The sequence below is a fragment of the Notechis scutatus genome, chromosome 4, assembly GCF_049901735.1.
Source record: "Notechis scutatus isolate UNSWTSFEM ecotype Mainland chromosome 4, rNotScu1.2, whole genome shotgun sequence".
Classification (NCBI taxonomy): Eukaryota; Metazoa; Chordata; class Lepidosauria; order Squamata; family Elapidae; genus Notechis; species Notechis scutatus.
Genome location: NC_142012.1, coordinates 123,369,707 through 123,390,474, shown reverse-complemented (window position 1 = coordinate 123,390,474; position 20,768 = coordinate 123,369,707). Strand labels below are relative to the sequence as shown.

Genomic DNA, 20,768 nt, shown 5'->3' with positions numbered 1-20,768 from the left:
AGGTGGTCCATGATAATACATATAGTATAATGAGTTTATCTGTGTTGGCTCCTATTATTAAAGAGATACAAGATGTACTTTACGATATCAAGAATGGAATTAATACAATCAGTGATAAGTTGTACAAGCAGATCTCACTGAAGGACGTCTCTGCATTCATGGAAAATATTGTCAAGAAGGCAAATTACTACAAGCCACTTGTGGTCTCATATGATGGCTACAGGTAGGAATAAAACTTTTCTCAATTTTTCATATGCTGCAGAATTACTTGAATTCAGAGTTCAGATGGAATGATATTTACATTCCATTTTAGCAGGCAGAAGGTCAGTCATAGAAAAATATGGTGTAGCTCAGAAGAAAAATGAGGCCTCTAGAGTTCTCTGAGGTACTGTTTCAAACGTTGTTGTTTGAATGACCAGCACCTCTAATCTGCAAAAACTTAATGCTCTATTTTATCATTAAATCAGCATTTAATACCAATTCTTGTGCTCTGGGTTTGAATTGGATCTTATTGTTTTCATTACTTCCTTTAATTTCTAGCGCCTGTGTTCATAATACATTGAGCTACAAATGATCCAAGCACATTTTAGCCTAGAATGCAAACCCTTTGTGATTTAATGTGTTATGCACCTGAGAAAATTTGGTTAATTGAGAAAATTATAATCCTGGTTGGTAAACATCCGGTTTGAACAAAGCTAGTCTGCTAGTCTGTGCACAGCATAGTCCTATCTTATTCTGATTTCAACTTAATGGTAATTGAACTGATTTGACCCCATTGAGCATGTTTTCACCCCTTCCTTCCTTCATTGTTGTTTAAAGTCTGAGTGTTAACTAGTTGATTTCTTTCACTGTAGGTGGGGTGTTGGCGTCTGCCTTTGCTGCCTGCTGCTTGCAATAATTGCATTCAATGTGTTGGGCCTTTTGCTTGGTGGTCTTGGGCTAGATCCAAATGGAATGCAATGGCCTACCAAACGTGGCTGCCTCTCCAACACTGGTGGAAACTTCCTTATGGCGTAAGAAGTGTTGTCTTCTCTCCCCGCCCAGTATAGGGAAATAACTGACAATAACCTCTTTGTATCCTTCCAGATCATAGCCACAAACGCTGCTTGTATTTCTATGTAATGTTAGTTGGTTTGGAGAAATCACTTTATGGAAAGTTTTCTAATTTTACACTTGGCATAGATTCCTACCAGGAAAACATAGAGTGGCACTGTACACAAGTGCCACTGTTGATGGCAAAGTACACTACTAAGTTGAGAATGTCCTCTACTTGCTTCAAGCACATTGTTTGCCTGCCTTGCTCTAGGGATCTTCACAGAAGTGGCAACATGAGAATATAAGACCCAACTGTAGGAATTTCTGTGGGGTGTTCACATCCAAATCAATAGTTGTATTGTAGACTTCTGATTGTTTCTCATCTTTCATGACAGGAGTGTTGGATTCAGCTTTATATTTTCATGGTTGCTGATGTTGCTGGTTCTAGTACTATTTTTAGTTGGGGGCAATTCATACACATTGGTGTGCCGGCCTTGGGCCAATGGAATTATCCTTCAGGTAAGCCACCCAGGTTGCTATTGTGTTTATAACTTCTAAGAGTCCCCCTCATGATTAGGAATGAGGAGACAGGGCTGCTCAGAGTTGGTTGATCATTGAAGTTGCACATAAGCCTAATAAAATAAATGCATAAATATTGTGATACATGGAAGGATAGCTCATGGTTATAGAGTTAATAATGGTATACATTAATTTGCAATCTTTGTTTGCAGTTCCCTCTTTCAACTTTCATAAGTCATTTTTATTTTAGTTTCTGGCTGCAGCAGTTTCAGCTTCAGGAGGGGAGAAAATACAGCTGGAGGAATCAGTAAAGAGTTTAAGAAAATTTAGAAAGGTTTCATCAGCTGCTACTTATCTTTTTTTGTAGTACCTGGACACATCTGGGTTGTTCCCTGAATTAAGTGTGAAAAAGCTCATGAATTTGAACGGTTCTGATGTAAACCTGACCAGCATATATAAGTAAGTGCCAGTCTGCTTGGCTGAACTGCCATTGTGTTTCTCTTCCATTTCCTTACAGAGAAAGAGAATCTGGAGAGAACGTAAATGTTGCAGGCCTAATGAAATAGGTTTTGGGGGTTGTACAGAACCTTGTACAGAAGAGGGACATAGCTGCTTATCAACCAGTAATGAAATACATGGAAGTGCTACACTGATTAAATTATTTATAAACGAGTAAAAGCTTGCTAGACTATCATATGAACCATATTCCCAGCCTGTGATCTCTACACAAATAATGTGCTTTAGGTCAGTGGCCCCCAACCTTTTGGGCACCAGGAATCCAAACCTTCCAGGGGGAAAGGTTTTTCCGTGGACCGGAAAGGGCGTGGTTTTGCGTGCTGCCTGCATCCCACGGATAGAGCTTTGCTTGTTTGTGTGGACTGGTTGCTGGCATGCCACAGACTGCTGCCAGTCCAAGGACATGGAGTTGGGGACCACTGCTTTAGGTCCTACCTTGACAGAATTCTCCTGAGCAAGTCCCTTCAGTTTCCCCCAGTGAATGAGTCCCTTTTACCTCCAGCCGATCCTTCCACTCCATTTGCTCCCAGAGAGTCTGTAGACCACCTAAGTAACAGGACCAGGTTGCTGTAATTGCAGTGAAGCAGCTGAAAACAATGTACATATTTTTGCTATCAGTGGCAGCAAAAGCTGAACTTTTCTTACCTGCTCCTTGCAAGGAAGACGGCTATATTGTTTATGTGTGCAAGTGATAGGAATGAATGCAGGTAGTTCTTAACTTATGATCACAATTGAGCCCAAAATTTCCATTGCTAAATGAAATATTAAGTGTGTTTTGCTTTTGCCCCATTTTACAACTTTTCTTGTCACAGTTGTTAAGTGAATCACTGCAGTTAAGTTAGTAACACTGTTAAGTGAATCCGGCTTCTACATTGCTTGTCAGTTTGCTTGTCAGAAGGTTTCAAAAGGACATCACGTGACCCTGGGACAGGGCAACCGTCATAATTATGAATCAGTTACAAAGCATCTGAATTTTGATCACATGACCATGGGGATACTTCAGTGGTCATAAGTGTGTAAAAAACAATCATAAGTCACTTTTTTCTGTACCATTATAACTTTGAATGGTCATTAAATTAACTGTTGTAAGTCAAGGATTACCTGTAATGCGCCTGCTTCTACAGTAAGGCCATTCTGAAGGTGTTTTTGGAGATTCTCAATCATCTAGGTCCGTGGTGGCGAACCTATGGCATTACTGTTGGCATGCAAGCACTCACCCAGAAAAGGTGTATTGCGCGTGCGCCCGACAGCTAATTGTCGGGTACCTGGCGTGCATGTCCAGGGGTGCAGCGGCATGTAGAAGACACTCATGCATGTCCAGAAGCATGCAGTGTGTGCAGGGGGTTGCACACACATGCGCAGAAGCACGCAGCTTGGGTTGCACAGGTCGTGCATGCATGCGCAGGAGGCATGAGGGGCCACATGCATTGCCTTCTGGGTGATGGCACGCGAGCAGAAGCAGGCAAGCATGCGCGCAATTATCAGCATGAGAGCCCCAAAAGGTTAGCTACCACTGATCTAGGTCATGGTTGTCCCAAATGTGTTTTTTTCCAAAAAGCAACTGAACTTTGTTAGTGTTTTCTTTGAAAATATTTCACTTCTCATTCAAGAAGCTTCTTCAGTTCAAAGAAAATACCAAGGAAGCCCAGCTGTCTTTTGGAGAAAAAAACCAGCACATTTGAGCCATTCTGAAGAGCTTTCTAGCTATGGAGCAGGGGTGGTGTGGGGAGACCTAATGTGGAAAACTGGAGATGCTTTTATCCAATTTATGCTTCACATAATATGCATCCTAGCCTCTCAACTCAAATTATTCCTCTTTTAAAGGAGTTGCGAAGAAAATGCACCCTTGTGGAGTACCTTTCACCTAGATGAGATTGTCTCTTTGAATGACACCTTCAACCTCAGCAAGGTAACTGATGGCTGCCTATATTGAATCAATCTGGTGCTAGAGAAATGCCATCATCAGTTAACGTTTTGTTCCCAAACATCAGCTTAGGGTTGTCACCAAGAATAGTTTAAGCATTTAAGTATAGGGTACAGCTAGAGCCCCCTTGAATGGTTCTAGAGAATGTACTGCAGAACAAATGAAGTTGTGCTCTGCTTATACTCATCTGGCATTTCCGTTTTTCTAGTACACTCAAAACATTAATTCAACCTTGGATAAAATAAAAATCAATGTTGGAACTATTGAACTCCTGGAGGATGAGCAAAAACGCAGCTTGCTGAAACTGAGTGCAAAAGATGGGCCTCTGAATGTGGATTTTAACAGTACCCTTGAACAAGTAAGATGGAAAATAAAGAAAAGGCTTGTGAAAGAAAGGAAAACGGTTGTTATTATTTCCTTCCCAGAACAGGAGCTCTATAAGGACCAGACATTCTTCTGTACCTTCTCCAACTGCTCTGTTGGAGAATGGGCGATGTTCACATTTGCTGGGGAACACATTACTGTTTCCCTGCTAGAGAAGTTAAGAGTCTACTACTAGAAGGATTCTGACTTGATGTTGTCAAAGTAGGTTATTGGCAACTGCTCCAGTTGTGATGTGTTTGGCGAAGCCGTGAGGTTACCATCTATAGCCAAACAGTTGACAGAGTATTTACAAAATGTACAATATGTATAGATTAACATCTCAATATAATATAATGAAATAATAAAAATGCAATAAAAACATGTCATTCTTTATAAATAATAGCAATTACAATGAGTAATTAAGCAGTGATCAAATAGGCTAGCATGACTGATCAACTTGCCTGTTAATGCTGTTGTGAACAGGACACACTTTACCTAGTCCTTATAATCAGAAAACTTGTTGGATTGCTGTGCTGTCAGAAAACAGTCATAAAAATGCCTATGTATCCAAAAGCAAATAATCTAACAGTTGCTAGTGGATCAGCAGAAAAGAGGGATGAGGTGAACTCATTCCTCCTAGTGATGAGACGAGGAAAAACAATAACATGTATTATATTAAAACATGACTACTGACTGGAAAATATGCAGAAATACTCAAAAGTAAATCTGCTTTCAATTCCATATTTAATTCATTCAAGGGTATTTTGTTTGCTTGACTTCTGTGTTCTCTTTTTCTTCTTTTTCTATAGCTTAACCAAAATCTGACCAAACAGGACCTGAATATCTTGGCTAATAAGTTGGAAGAAGTGGCAAATAGCGTGAGTTTTCCTTGGGAAAGGATACCCACACGATCCCATATAATGTTCTTCCTCAACTTCTAAGATCCACAGCAGATGTTATGGGAAATCCTTTTGAGTAGACAGGGAATTTGGCAGATGCAGCTATTCTCTCAGCTGCCACTGGAAGATGTAAACTAATTCTTTTCTAAATAGTGTCTTGGAATGTGGCCTTCAAATAGCTTTGGCAGTGAACTGCACAAAAATAACGAGATCTGAATAATAATAATGATGATGATAATTATTATTATTATTATTTGTGGGGGCGGAAAGTAGAAAAAAAATAAAAAGTGGAAAAGGTTGTCAAGAATGAGGTGGTGAAGATTTTGTGGGATTTATGAATACAGAGAGATCGACATTTGGAACATAACACGCCAGATATTACGGTTGTCGAGAGCTGAAGCGTGCAATTTATTGATATTGCTGTGCCAGGAGATGCCAGAGTCGAAGAAAAAGAACTGGAAAAAAACACGAAATATAGTGACCTGGCCATCGAAATTGCACATTTATGGATGAAATACCCATTGTCATTGGGGCACTTGGTACCATGTCCAAGAGTTTTGCAAAATACATCAAGAAGTTGCAGCTTCCTGCTGTAGTGCAAGCGGAGCTGCAAAAGACTGCTCTACTTGGAACAACGTACATTTTAAAGATACTTGGTTGATACCTAGGATGCTGGCAGCAACCTGTATCTACCATCAAAGCCAGTCAATGATATTTGTGATACATTTTTAAATGTTCAGCTGATTGAGTTTCATGTTTAATGAATAAAAGAGATGATAATAATAATAGCTGTATGCTACCTGATTCCCTACAACTGTGTATAGCTCACAATAATCAATCAAATACATTACAATAAAAATAAAATATGAAAGTTAAAGAAAAAAAGATGGCAAGCACAATAGACCAGATGGAATGAAGTGAGAAGTCTCACTCACCCTCGCCAAAGGCATGGCTGGTAACCTTGAATTGCACCATAAATCATATCCAGAAGCAAACTAGTAACCAGTGCGAAGCAGAGATGTTAAATGGATATACCAAGGCATGTGCATCACCACTCCTGCCATTGCATTCTGGATCAGTTGAAGCTTCTGAAAAGTCTTCAAGGGAAATCAGCATAGAGCACATTGCAGTAGACAAACCAGAAGGTGACTAGGCATGAGCACTACCTGAAGGGATTCCCAATCTAGGGAAGAGCAAAACCTGTATGCCAGAAGTTCAAACACCCTTCTGGTCGCAGCAGGAGCTGCAAGTCCAGGAAGATTCCTAGATTGCACACCAAATATTGAGAGGCAGTATTACCTCTTCCATGCTCAAAAATGGAATAAGTCTGGGCTTAGAGAAAGGACGATAACCCCTCTAAAATTGCTCCGCCAATCCCTAACCCATGAAGTTATCTCAGGATACTATGGTCAATGATATTGAAAGCTGCTAAGAGATCAAGGAACACGTGATCTCCATCTTGGCTCAACCATACGCTCAATCAGTAAGCATGAACAAACTGTCTCAGTACTAAATCCTGGCCTCACTGAAATAGTTGGAGTAGGACCTGTTTTGAACCAGAAGGTAATGGTTGAGGGAGAGTGGAGTGAAATGGGGCATTGAAATTACAGAGCACAAATGGTAATTGGATATGAGTCAGTGTCAAGTTTAATGAATACTGTGTGTATAAAAACAAATAATCATATATATGATATATATACTGTATAACTATATATAACCACACACACACACACACACATTCATTCATTCATTCATTCATTCTTTCATTCATTTACAGACAACCGATGATACAAAGACAAATTTGAAACGTCAAGCTAATGAGCTGAAGGAGATCCAAAAGTGGATAAACCTCAAATTTCCTCCAGAAATTGTGAGTGTGGTTTCCCTTGTCTCTCTTTATTTTATTTGACCAAACCTGGTATCACTGAATGAAGAATTTATTTGTTTTCTCCCTCAGCATGCCTTGAAGAGAAGTGTCCAGAGCTTGCGGAAATCTACACCTCAAATTCCAGTAAGCAGGCTGGGTGGAAGTGAAAAACTGGGAAAGAGCCCTTTGATTCTAGGGCTCCTAAAGATTTCTGTATAGATAAAGGAGCTATCTCTATTTCAGAAGTTCTGCTACAGGCCAATCTGTTTGGGCCTTGAGATAAGAGATAGAAAATAATGACTTCATATTACTAAGTGCAAGTTGGAGAGTTCAAAAATTTATCTTGGCATAAAAAGGATTTAAATTTATTAAATTTATGACAAGACTGAACACAGTTAAGTGATTGGTAGACATCACACCAAGGAGAGAATGAGTATGGAAGGTCCATCTATACCACCGGTGTCAAACTTGCCACGTCACGTGACATATGACTTTTTCCCCTTCGCAGAACTGGGATGGGCGTGGCCTGTGTGTGACTCATCCGGCCCGCGTGCCACCAGTGCGATACCTCTGACCTATAGCATAAGCGGAGCTATTTGTGTGATGTTGAATATAATTGATTTAAAATGCTTATTGACATCATTCCCTTCATGTTTAATTTAATAAAAATATATCAAAGGACATATCCCAGCTTTTAATATGCTGTGGGATTTGTGATGCTAGTGTGTAAACTATTTTCCTTGAGCAAACAGCTCAGATATACTTGAACAGAAGCTTTTGAAAGAACCTAACACTGATATATCCCACCAGAATCTGATAAACCGCACACTGTCAGAAATAAACGAGACCAATTCATTTATAAAGAACCAGACGGAGGAAGTTATAAAAAAGGTAAGTCTTCATCAGTACCGTAGTATGTTTGTTTATTTACAATGTGAATAAACTCTGCCAATTGGCCCCAGCATTTTGATCAGAACTGACCACCAGCCATCTAAAGTGAGACGTGGGACACAAAAACCGAGAACGGGATGAGCAGAAGCTCCAGGGTGCAGCTTGTTACTTCCTAGGACTCTGCATGCTTAAAAAATGATTTAGAAAAAGTGTTTCAGACATTGTGGGAGTACTGTTGTTCATTAAGTGATCTAAGGGAAAATGCTGCTACTTTAAGGAATCCACTCATTAAGACACTAGGTAGATACCTTAGGCTAATTCACACTCTGAACAACATTGTGCTACTTTCATGAATATAGGTAGTTTTTGACTTATGACACAGTTGGGGCCAGAATGTTGGTTGATAAACGATACTGTCATTAAGGAAGACATCACGTGATTGGATCACAATTTTATGACCATGGTTACTGCAGTCATTAAGCAGTTCATATCATTAAGTAAATCACACAATCTTTAAGTGAATCTGGCTTCCCCAATTGACTTTGCTTATAGGAAGATAGCTGGGCAGTCTTAATCACATGACCACAAGTTACTGCAACCAGTTGTAAATGGGAGCCACTTGCATTCCTGTGTCCATAGGAGTGGTATGGTGGTATTAGCTTTCAAAACTGGTCGTAAGGCACTTTTTCTACAATCATTAAACAAATAGTCATAAGTCCAGGACTACCTGTAGTAGTATGGCCATGCTTCTTATGCTTGCGGGAAATTTAAAGAAGTAATTTAAGCATCGAGAGCCTTATTATCGCTAGCAGATCTTGCACGAAAGAGCTCTGCTTGCTCTCTCCTTCTCTTCCCCCCGCACCCCCGCATCTTTTAGAGCTTCATTTCCATTCATGAACTTCAATGCAATTTATATAGGATAGAGCCATGGTGGTGCAGTGGTTAGAATGCAGTACTGCAGGCTAATTCACTGCTCATTCCAGGAGTTCGATTCTCACCAACTCAAGGTTGACTCCATCCTTCCATCCTTCCAAGGTCAATAAAATGGGGACCCAGATTGTTGGGGGTCAATATGCTGACTCTGTAAATCTCTTAGAGAGGTCTGTAAAACACTATGGAGTGGTATATAAGTCTAAGTGCTATTGCTATATTTATGCTCCAAAACTCATGGATCTGCAGTGCAGTTTATATAGAATATTTACACCCAAAACCAAATCATTTCCTGGGTTTGAACCCATCCTCTTCTCTACTTCCATCTAGGAGACCAAGACTTTTATATTGAACACAGTGAATTATTTTTCCTCCTATGTGACACGGGTTGAGTATTTTGTAAGTATTATCAATCATTTCTAATGGAATAAGGATGGACTGGCTGGGTTACACTTTTATCTTTCCAACACAATGTAGTTATATGTCCTTGGTCAAACCCTTACCAAATAACATGTAGACTCAAGAGGCATGACGATTTTTTAAGCCAAGAACCTTTCAATTCCCTTGGTATGTTGTATGAAGATCAGTGATTTGGTGACCCAGACAAAACTTATCTATTTGTTTCAATATAGCAATTATGCTTTGTTAATCTGGGTTTAAGCATAGTATATTGTATAAGGCAGCAATGAAAATGCAGAATATAATTATTGAGGGATTGAACTTTTCCTTCTGGGTTGGAAAATAAATTATTGTAGATTTCAAAACATATGGTGGTCAAATAAAAGTATTGTCCAGAAGACCAGAGCTTGGTTTTCTCTGATGAAACTTCTAATGAAATGTTTTGTTTTGCTTTTAAATTTTGTTGGCAGATCATAGGAGAATTTGGTCGCTGCGGTCCTGTAGCCTGGGCACTGGATAGCATGAATACCGTTGTCTGCAATTACCTTGTTGATTCTTTGGTGAGAAAATCAGTAGGACTAATCAGAACATTAATTGAGATGTAGGATTGCTAATCATATCAGCATGGAATTAAGGCAAGAGATGGTAGTTACAACAGAATGTAACACTAAATTGTAAAAAGAGCATATCATTATAATTGTCTTGGGCATCAGTTTGCTTTAACAACCCATGTCTTAATTTTGAGAAAAACTGTAGGGAGAAATTAGAAGTGCACATGCTTCTGAACAGAAACGGGAGTGAGAGGGGAGGTCCATAAAGAAGGCTAATGGATAGTAAGACCAGAAGATGCAAATACCTACTGTGTGAAGATATGTCTATCATGAGAGATATTTCTCTTGGCTGTCTCAACCAACTAAAGCTGTGCTGAAACACGTAAAGCATTGCCTCCAACAATTTATCCCTTCTCTTTTCCCCTCCTAGAATGCCTTCTGGTTCTGTCTGGCCTGGTGCACAATCTTTCTGTTGCCAAGTATCATCTTGGCTGTGCGGCTTGCCAAGTTTTATCGTCGAATGAATGTTGATGACATCTATCAGTAAGGATGAATTATGTACTTGGGCATGCTACTCCCTCCCCCTATATTGTCTATGAGCTAGTTTGAAAATTTCTTCAGAATCATCTGTGCAAGTACCTCCAATCTCCCGGGGCTACATTTCTTAGAACTGCTTCAGAAATCTTGCCATAGCGTAACTGGAAGATCTTCCTTTTCCCTGCTTCTCTCTGTGATGATGTCCAGTTCAATCACTAATTATTTTTGTGGTTTCCAGTCTAGTTTATGTAAGAACTGTTATATGGATGTGGCAATATGCTCTCTGTCTCTGTCTCTGTCTCTGTCTCTGTCTCTCTCTCTCTCTCTGTGTGTGTGTGTGTCCATATATATACACGTCATTGACACTATTCCTCCCTTTCTTCTATTAGGGATGAGATTATGGAAAACTTTGAACTGTGAGTATTTTTCTCTATCTGTGAGCAATCTTTGCTAAGAAGAATTGAAGTTCAAGCAAATGTCAGTATTAGGCTAAAGAAGAGCTATTTAATTAGCCACTAAAGGAGTGTGAAAGCCATTTGGGGTGTAGAGAATACCAAATATAGAGTAGGCAGTTCACTGTATAACAGGGAACAAGGAAATGAACATAATGGTCTGCAGAGTGGGTAACAACCATCATTGCAAATACTGTAAGTTTTTGTCACATGCCGACCAACAAATAATGCTTACGGTGATGCTAAAAAGTAGTGTGTGGTATTTTATCAGGGTAGAGAGCATTTTTAAAGCCCTATCTTATATCATGAGCCAACAGTGAGGGACTGAGAGCTGCCAAACAACAAAATCTCTAAAGCTTCCTATTTCCAAATCATCCATACCCTTATTGTGGCTTACCATCAAGGTTCAATTTTCTTAATTTCTTCTTTTCCTGTTACAGGTCAAGGCAAAGCATGTTCAAAATGCCCCGGGCTGAGCTGAAGAAATAACATTTCCTTTTTCAACATTCCATCTCTGAGCAGCTATGAATGCAACAAACAATGGTCAAGAGAATTATTGGGTTCCTCTTGACCTTGTGCAGTGTGTGGATCTTTGCCACATTTTTTTCCTGAACAAGTTTGTAAGATGGCAACCGCTTTTTCCCTACAAGACTACTGTGCCATAAGCCCTGTGACAGAGAAGTGTAGTTTGGCTGTATGCTCAGTCTATGAAGAGGGTTGCACTCTACTCTAGAGATTAAGCTTGCAGTCTTTATACTGTCCATTTTACAGGAAAAAGCCCTGATATTCAAAGGGTTGTATAGTGGTATCACTGCGTTCTACTGAATTACTATACAGACCCCAATATATAGCAGAACATTTTTACAGTAATTCTTTTGACCCTCAACAGATTTAGAAATCTTTGTTAAATTAAGCTGAATTGCAAATAGTGCCTTGCTGGATCAATACCTACTCCATACCTAAAGGTTGATACTCTGGAAGAGAAAGCAAATATGTGCCATAATGAAATATTACTGAGCAGTTCTGTATCAGGAAGAACGAATTGCCTTAAATTTTATCAAGAGCACTTTCTAGATTTTGTCTTGTGCTTCAGTATATCATTGCAATCTAGTCATGTATGTTGTTCTCTTTCCCCCTTCCTCACATTACTTGATTTGCATATTTTGGGCATTTATCCTCTCCCCAATATTATACCCAATAATGTTGAACCATGAATTTATTTTGTCAAACACGTGATACTCAAAGAGAATGGGGGAATTTTTCTTATGAGGTGAATAGACGTAGTAATATTTATTAAGACATTAGTAATAGAAATGAATTTATTTAGATTAATGCAAAATGAAGATGACTCCAATAATGAAAAGTTGATACAATAACCATTTGGAAGAGGAACAACATGAGGATTTCCTTTCAGATTAGTCTTGCCTGATCTGTGACACTCCGGATGTGTGAAATAATTCCTAGCCAGCATTGGAAATTTGAAGTTTAGGGAAGGACTGGACTAGTAGCAGGAAATACAGGTAGTCCTCAACTTACAACAATTCACTTAATGACCATTGAAAGTAACAAAGAAAAAGGCACTGAAAAAAGTGACATGACTATTTTTTCACACTTATGACCAATTCAGTATCCCCATGGTCACATGATCAAAATTCGGACACTTGGCAACTGATTCATATTTATGACAATTGCAGTATCCTGGGGTCATGTGATCAGCTTTTGTGACCAGACAAGCAAAATGAATGGGGAAACCAGATTCATTTAACAATTGTGTTAGTACCTTAACAACTGCGGTGATTCACTTAACAAGAAAAGTCATAAAATGGGGCAAAATTCACTTAACACCTGTCTCACTTAGCAACAAAAAATTTGGACTCAATTGTGGCTGTTAAGGACTACCTGTAGTGTTTTTAATGAGTTATAGACCTAATTCAAAGTATAGCCCATAAATTAATTGCTGGTCTGAATGTAACAGTACAAATATTTTACTTCAAAGTATTAAATATTAGGATAGCAGGAATCATTTGTTACTTGACTTTCTATTGTTCAATTTGCATATAAAACTTTTAAAGAAACTCATTTGGATTTATAATAAATCAGATTCTCAGCTCAGTAGCAGAAACCTTTTTATGTGCTTTCCACCTTTTGCACTACATTTTTTCTTGCTCCAGAAACAGCAATAGCAAAATTATTTTTCCGTCTTCTGGTTCTAAATTAGCTTTTAGAAGAATGCGTGAAGGATGACTTAAAGCAACAGTAAGAAATGAAATCCTTATTAATCAAGAAAAAATGTAAAGTTTACATAAAATGTAACATTTTCTTAGGGGTCAGGGAGTGGCTCATATTTCCAAATTTTCACAGCAACAAACTTGCAAACAATCATAGTAGGATGTACATATTTCACTTTTATTCACTCACTGCTAGGATATTATTAAGTGACCTTCCCCTAGCAAATTATCCACAACTCCATTTTTCTTTCTAAGGGGTTTATGAAAACCTACAATATATGGGAAGCAATTCAAGATGATTATTATGCTATCACTTAGCCTAAGTCAGGAATTGTTCCTAGCAGCTTCTGTCTTATTTAAGTCTTATTTCCACTAAGTTTGATAAAGATTCAGTTGCCTGGATTACGTGATTTCTATTATACAATAAATTTTATTTGATTCTATGAAGGAGCAGGACTGAAAAAGACTAGAGTAAAAATGACACCACTCCACTTCCCTAATTGCTTTACCAAGAAAGATACTTGAATCTGTATACATGCTTTTGCTTCTCATTTGAATGAATATAATTATTTTTACTGGTAATATTGTTTGTCTTTCATTTGTAAATTCAAAGAAATTATATTTTTCATGACTTTTGTAAGATTTGATGTAGGCCTTGGATACTTAGCTTTTATAAATTGCTGTTCCCCAAGTATGAGGCCCGCAAAACATGCCATCTTGCTGCTACTGGAATTGCAACGTTAAATATTAATATAAATCAAGAACAAATCATCATGAAACCAGTTTTGGACCTTGCTTGAAAACTAGCTGGTTGCCCCTGTCTTGCTACAGTATAAGAAAGAAATCCAAGATGGTCAGGAAGCTATGTTTCGTTGAACTCAAAATATTTTTAATTAATAAAAGAAACTATGATTTCAAATTGTATTAAATATAATTTTGGTGTATTTTTGCAATGGTGTGACAAATACTTATTCAACAGGAATACCTGCCTCAAAATTCAATGGCTGATCAAGCCAGAACATTCACCATAATAGCTGCTCCATCAAATTAATAATTGTAGGTGTACACATCGAACAATTACCTGTCCTCTTGATGTTTTGCACTTCTTTCCAACTCCCCTCCCATATTATGAAAGCTAATTTCAAATCGATTATCTCTTAATATTTGAATGAACCCTTAATCTACTCTTCCCTGAACATTCCAGTTAGGGATATTCCCAGTTTTATAGAACCTGGGAAGTTAAAGCCACAACTCTTGTGCTATGGCTCAGTAGACAAAGAAATACTGCTGGCAGTTTGCTTGCTTTAATTTGTCTTCCCAAACATGATTTGTTTCCTTAGCTGACATTCTTCCAGGTCAGACTGAATTATCTACTAGTATTCATCCCCATTAACAAAAGACTCAGAATGAATTAACAAAAATACTATAGAAGATACAGACGGGAGTATATAATGCTTATTCTTACTCGTTAAAAGTTATTCATTTAAAAATAGCCTTAAAAGTCTACTATTTATCTGCCCAGGCACTCATGGCACAAAGCATCCAGGCAAATCTTAAGGTTGCCTACCCTTTCACCCCTACTTCATGAGAACATCCAACCTCTGTTTGAAGGCCAGCACTAACAACAAATCAGTTTGTAGAAAGAACCTTGCCTCTTTATAATCAAGAGGGGCATTTACAGTAATTTTCAACTCTTCAAATAATTTTAAAATGACTCTGGAATGAGCAAGCTTGAGGTTTTGGAAGAGTGTCACCTATAGAAAGTAACAGATATTGTGCATTTGGGATGGCCAGTTTGATATGAGCCAAATGTTTTGTGTTATTTCATCCCCTGTACCTCTCTTGTTTGCTTCTGACAGACGAAAGGGAGACTTAGAGTAGCTCTTGCGTTCACCTACATGTCTACCTTCTACTCCAGAAAGGGGAAGCTCACAGTAGGAAAGAAAAATATTTGCTTTACACTCAGATCGCCAAGGCAGTGAAGGCCACTCAAGCCTAGTCCATGGATACGTTCGCTTTCATTCATGTTTCTCAGATATCCGGGCAGGGTCCTATGTAACCACAGAGCTTTTTCCTACTAAATACTAAAAAAACTTTCCAAGCTGTAGGACAGGGCAACAGAATTACAACATAACAAACAGTAGACAAATTTCCTGTTCACAGGCATCTTTCCAAAATAGGTGGGGAACCTGTGACCATCCTTAATTTCTAGCATTTCTGAGCCTTAATCAAACCGCTTGGGATTCCAAAAATTTCAGAAATTTTGTGAGGGCTTCAGATTATCTCTTAACAGTTTTCACATGTATCCCATTGCCTTTTAAATCAAAAGTTGGCAGCAAAGCAGCTGTTAAGCTCACTCTAAAACAGAACTGAAGTGGCATAACCCTTCCTTTTATTCAACAGCCTCTTTTTTGGATCATATCAGGGGGGAAATGGATTTTTAAAAATGATCCTATCAGTTTCATGAGAATTAAAACAATGCTGTATCATCAACTACCTACACATAGTAAAAAATTATTCATGATTAGACCACTTAAGGATTCCTCTATTTCTGTTAAATCTATGTAGAAAAAGACCCTATCATTATACATGTAGGACATGAGGATGCCAGAAATTGTAGCATTGCAATGTTTGGAAGGCTAAAGTTCTCCATCTGGATGAAGAGGGCTATTTTTACCTAAATGGAAAGCAGAGTGGACTAATAAGAACATTGTCAGGACTTGTATTATAGTAGCACTTTGTTTCAAGTCTTGCCATTTTAAACCAAAGAAGAATTTGCTTAAATATGAAATGCAGCATTAGGAGAATTATACTTTCTTACAAAGAAATATGGCATAAATTATTACAGTGAAACTTTTCAACTTCTCTAAAAAGCAAAAAAATAAAGGCTGTACAGGGGGACAAAGGTGTGCATAGATAAAGGCAGTCAAAACAAAACTGCTTAAGATAAATATTGCTTAAATCTGTGATACACCTGAGTGATTTTCAGAGAAGCAGTAGCTGATTTAGGGAGCTTCAAAAACATTAGGATGAAGTACGGCTGATAAATGAAACTTTTAGACTTATTATCAAGAACCTTTTTCTCTTCTCGTGAAATAAGAGTTTAGAGAAATCTTCTCCAATCTGATCTCTTCAGATGCCTTAGACCAGGTTGTCAAACTCACAGCCCCCGGCCCAGATACGTCACGTGCTAGCCCCACCCCCGCCCAGTTTAGCAAAGGGGAAAAAAGTCCCAATACGTCACGTGACACCACCATAAGGAAGCGAGTTTGACACCCCTGCCTTAGACTGTATCAACCCCTAGTCCACCTAGCAGCCTTGGAGGAAGACTACTTCTGAGCACAAAAGAACACCGCTACTCCTCAGTGAAACTCGTATACAAATATAGTTGATGAATGCAGATTGGCATGTTATCTGAATATCAAACAGTCCCATAATATTATTCATGAAGGGACAGGAGTACATCAGTAGTAACACTTCAAATTTTACTGAAACAATTGTGTCATTTTGATATGCAGCTGTCCCCAATGGATGCCCTCCAGATGTGCTAGAAATACTGTACAATTCAGAGTTCTCATTTTGAGAATTACGATCCCAGCATATCTGAAAGGTTAGGGAAGAGATGCCTTTATTTACCCTAGTTTAAAGATATAAAATGTTTCCAATCCTTCCTAGAAGCTCTACACTCTTCCAAACAAAGTCACTGACAGTTCATGATTCTGCGATTTTACTTCCCACTTTAGTTGGATGAACTTGGAATACAAAGACTGCAACTCCTGATTTGGCAGAATCATTTTTAAATACCATGTTGCCTGAGACAATAAAAACTACGTTTGGTTTTGAAAGAAGGTTAGATTTTCCTGGGAATCTGCTTTCGGAAGAGACTGTTGGTTCCTGGGTGGTGTTGGTGGGGGAAAGGATGGGACCTGTAAGACATTACCAAAAATTTCATTCTGGGATGTTTCACTTTGTGCCAGTCTGTACAACAGTGGTTTCAGCAGCGCAATAGTAGGTTGGGATGACCCATCTTGTGCAGAAGGAAACGGTTTGAGTTCTACTGACGCTAGGTGTTGCTGAATAATGCTCAGGACATCAGCGGCATTCATATCTGCCGGGCAGAGATCCCACAACTTGTCCAAATAGGGGTCCAGTGCCCGGTGCCGGGAAAATTCCCCCAGGAGATTAATAAAAATCTCTTTGTTCAACAAAGGGCTCAACAAGGAGAATTTCTCCGCTGTCTCCATCACATGCTGCCATCTCCCATATTGGATAAGGAGGTCCATGGCTTGGAGGATTGCTTTGGGCCTCTGGCTACAGAGCAAGAGCTCAATTTCCATTTCTCCATCTGCTACTGGACATCTAGCACACCTTGGCAGTACAGCCAGGGCTCTCTTATACAGAGGCACACCGCCCTCAGGCCCTTCTTTGCTTTTGTAAGTCCAAGACGCACCCAAATATTGTTGGGATAGCTCCACAAAGTGAGGCAACCATTTAGGCTTGAACTCGAGAAGAGAAAGACAGACAAGTTCAAAGAAGGGGAATACTCCATTTGGACAGCTTTCTTCTTGCTTAGTTGGGCTAGGAGCAGCTCCCCCCAGAACTTTTTTCCATATATCTGGTGTGGCTCTAGCTACCAAAACGCCATCCCCATTCTCTTGTAGCTGGAGGTGGTTCTGGACAGCTTTCCAGAAAGCTCCAGGGAAGGCAGTGAATATGACATTCAGGTATGCCAAGTTCTCTCTGTTCAAGTCCAAGTGCAGAAGGCGGCTAAGTTCTTGCTCCACCAGGGCTTCACCATAGCTCTTTACCCCACTTTCTGAAGCTTGAACCACGTGCAACTTGAGGGACTCCAGATCTTGATAGTTCTGCAGTTCTAACTGCATTGTGCCCAGGAGCTTGGTGTAAGGTTCTGGGAGGGCCCTGAGCTTTTTTCCTTTGGGATCAAGACTGTGGCTCAGGATGGAAGACAGCGCGACAGGAGCCTGAAACATGCCCCCCTTCTTCAGTTTCTCCACAGTGAGTTGGGAACTACTGAGACTCCGTCTTTGATAGTATTTGCAGGCTTCTTCAAACACCACCTGCACCAGGTGGGGCTCAGACTGGTAGCCTTGATCAGAGTCTGAAAAGTCAAGAGTATAAATGCCATCCTGAGCAAGGAGCTGGATTTCTTCTTCTATGGTAGGAGAGTCCAAAAAGTGTACTCTTTCAGTGCTCAGGACTTTATTTTCTATCAGCTCTCTACTGTTCAAATCCACAAGATAGAGAGTCTCCTTCAGCAAGCAAGCCAGGATGTCCCCAGATACCTTTAGTTGGACCTGCTCTCCTGAAGACAAAATGCTTCCTGCAAAGTCAAAGACAGGTCGCCAAACGCCATTAGGTTGGACTCCCTGGATCGTGCCTGTTTGCATGAACAAGAGCAGCTCTCCACAACTGGATAGAGCACAGCTGTGAACAGCCAAATTTGTCATGGATTCCAAAAATCCCACATAACTCAGCACTAGCTTTTTGAAGTCTACGTCGGTGCCAGCATGCGAGGCTTTTGTGGAAACACACGGGCCGTGCGGCGCAGCAATAACAATATCAGCCATTTCAGGTCGCCAGATGAGGACAAACTTGGCTATTCTTGGGAAGGTGGCTGGGGTGGGGACAAGGAAGACTCCCGAGGGTTTGGCCAAGACTTGGTAAACAGGACTATTGTGCAAGATAACCCTGAGAGGGCTCAGCTGGACTCCCTGCTCTCCAACCTGAAGGCCTCGAACACAAATACAATACTGGAAGGCTCTTCTCTCAGGAGTCGGTTGAGCATCAAAAGGAGGCCTCTCTTCACACCACACAAGCTGGTCCCCCAAGCTGCAAATGGAGACAATCCGAGCACGGGCTCCGTGGCACAGTTCCAGGCTCTGCAGCAAGTGCCATCCAGCGGTGGGTACAAAGCGCCAGACTTCAGTCCTGCCTTGCTCCCAAATGATAGCCAACACCCAAGAGACAGTTGAGGGGGCGGCGGCAGGGCTTTCCAGGAAAAGCAACTCCACCACAGGGGGCTGAAGCGGCTTCCAGGTCTTCTCCAGGTCCCCTCCATCGAGCCCCAGGCGCTGAAAAGCCACCAGTCGAGGCAGGGAGGCCGGCGGGTTCCACAGGAGCAGCAGATGATGCTTGTCGGGGCTGGTTAGGACGCGGCTGGGAGGCTCCCCGGAAGGACGCTGATCCAGCAACTCCCGCAGCCAGCGGCCTCGAACATAGTCACTCCAGTCCGAGACCTGCCGAAGCTCAACCGCTCCCTTCATTTCGGGACGTCCCGAGCGGTTACGCACCACATAGGGCCGGCCGGGGACGAGCTGAACTAGGCCAAACTTCCCCGACCCACGGAGGCAAACGCGAGGTTATTTTACTCCGGCTTCTTGCAGCGGAGCGAGAAATTCGGCCCTTGCAAGTCTTCCCACCGCTTCTAGCGCTCCTGGATCTGCCTTATTACGCTCTTTTCCCCCCCACAAAGGGCGTATAAGCAACTTCACGCCTTTCCCTCCAGCCGTTCATAACCATTCGCTTTACCATTCGCCTTAGCCGAAGCTTTCAAACCCCGCTCTTTGCACGATGCCGCGCCCCGCTCGCTCTTCCCATTGCCTCTCACGATTTTCGGGCTCCAACTCTCTCTCATACGCCGAAAGTCTGCGTTGCCCTCTTCACGCCAGCGCGGAATTCCGCTTGAGCTGCTCGCACTCAGACGGTGCGTAGCTGTTTCTCGGCGCCTCAGCTCTCCCGGAACAGGCCAAACGCCCGGCACTCGCTCGCTCCAGCCGCTTCTTCTGCAAAGCGGCACTTCAGGAAATCCACCAGCAGTTCCAGAAGTAAACCAGCGCCGAATTCCTTATTGCAATCACGAGGTCTTTGGTTTCCGGACGGAGGCACTCCCCTCCGGTACTTCGGCACCAATTCCGAACTCCCTGCAATTCTTCGACTTCCGTCCCTGCCCGATGAGGTTAAAACCTGGCCGCCCCAATTAAGCTGCCTTTTCGTAGCTGGAGGAAACTCTTTGTGAGTTAAAGGGACGAGGCGTCGGTGGGCGGAGAAACCCCGATTGTCTATACACACACACACACACATATATAGGCGCAAAGAGTTCGGCCCAGAAGAGGGTATATTTCGCTGTCAGTGCTAAGATTGAATGGCGCTTTATTGTTAAATCGAGAAAAATATTTAGACCAAAAGGGGAAGAAAAAAACAAACCTTCCCTTTAACTAAATCTCCCGGATTAATTAAATCTAGACCCGGACGGATTCCAAATCAGTCAGAAAATTACATAGCAATACTATCCCTGATGCAGAAACAAATTACCAGAAGAAGGAAGATTTGGATTATGTGCAAGTTTTGGAATCTGTTGAAAAAAATCGTATTTTCTACCTGCATCTTAAAATTCTGGTTAATGACATTTTTTTTTTTCAAAAGTAAGCATAGCGCTGCTGCTTTAATTGCATTCAAGATTAACCATTTTTCCTCATAACAATTGCAGTATATGTGTTTCAATTGTGGCCTCTTTTCAAGACGATTAACAGGAGACCTGCTTTAGCATACAGGTGGTGCTCGATTTACAACAGTTTGTTTAGTGACTGCTTGAAGGCACTGAAAAAAGTGACTTCTGACTTTTTTATGACTATTGCAA

At 40.6% G+C, this 20,768-nt stretch overlaps 2 protein-coding genes across 2 annotated transcripts in view; one reads left to right on the top strand and one right to left on the bottom strand.

Annotated features, from left to right (window-relative positions):
- Window positions 1–14,045, top strand: part of LOC113414726 (prominin-1-A-like) — a 36,771-nt gene extending 22,726 nt beyond the window's left edge. Inside the window, exons 11-25 of the mRNA XM_087964673.1 lie at window positions 64–223; window positions 855–1,013; window positions 1,431–1,554; window positions 1,922–2,013; window positions 3,895–3,979; window positions 4,203–4,352; window positions 5,167–5,235; window positions 7,034–7,126; window positions 7,214–7,267; window positions 7,934–8,014; window positions 9,275–9,343; window positions 9,814–9,903; window positions 10,325–10,437; window positions 10,821–10,847; window positions 11,324–14,045. Of these exons, the coding sequence (XP_087820799.1) occupies window positions 64–223; window positions 855–1,013; window positions 1,431–1,554; window positions 1,922–2,013; window positions 3,895–3,979; window positions 4,203–4,352; window positions 5,167–5,235; window positions 7,034–7,126; window positions 7,214–7,267; window positions 7,934–8,014; window positions 9,275–9,343; window positions 9,814–9,903; window positions 10,325–10,437; window positions 10,821–10,847; window positions 11,324–11,372 (1,415 nt within the window). The 3' untranslated portion in view covers window positions 11,373–14,045. The remainder of the gene's footprint in view (window positions 1–63; window positions 224–854; window positions 1,014–1,430; window positions 1,555–1,921; window positions 2,014–3,894; window positions 3,980–4,202; window positions 4,353–5,166; window positions 5,236–7,033; window positions 7,127–7,213; window positions 7,268–7,933; window positions 8,015–9,274; window positions 9,344–9,813; window positions 9,904–10,324; window positions 10,438–10,820; window positions 10,848–11,323) is intronic.
- On the bottom strand, window positions 12,188–20,163 carry HPS6 (HPS6 biogenesis of lysosomal organelles complex 2 subunit 3). Its single transcript, XM_087964672.1, has one exon. The coding sequence runs from the start codon at window positions 19,393–19,395 to the stop codon at window positions 16,939–16,941; it is 2,457 nt and encodes an 818-aa protein (XP_087820798.1). The 5' UTR covers window positions 19,396–20,163; the 3' UTR covers window positions 12,188–16,938.
- Window positions 20,164–20,768: the final 605 nt, after the last annotated feature.

Excerpts from the sequence above, each read along its gene's own strand:
- HPS6 (XM_087964672.1), bottom strand. The coding sequence starts at position 19,395 with ATGAAGGGAGCGGTTGAGCTTCGGCAGGTCTCGGACTGGAGTGACTAT.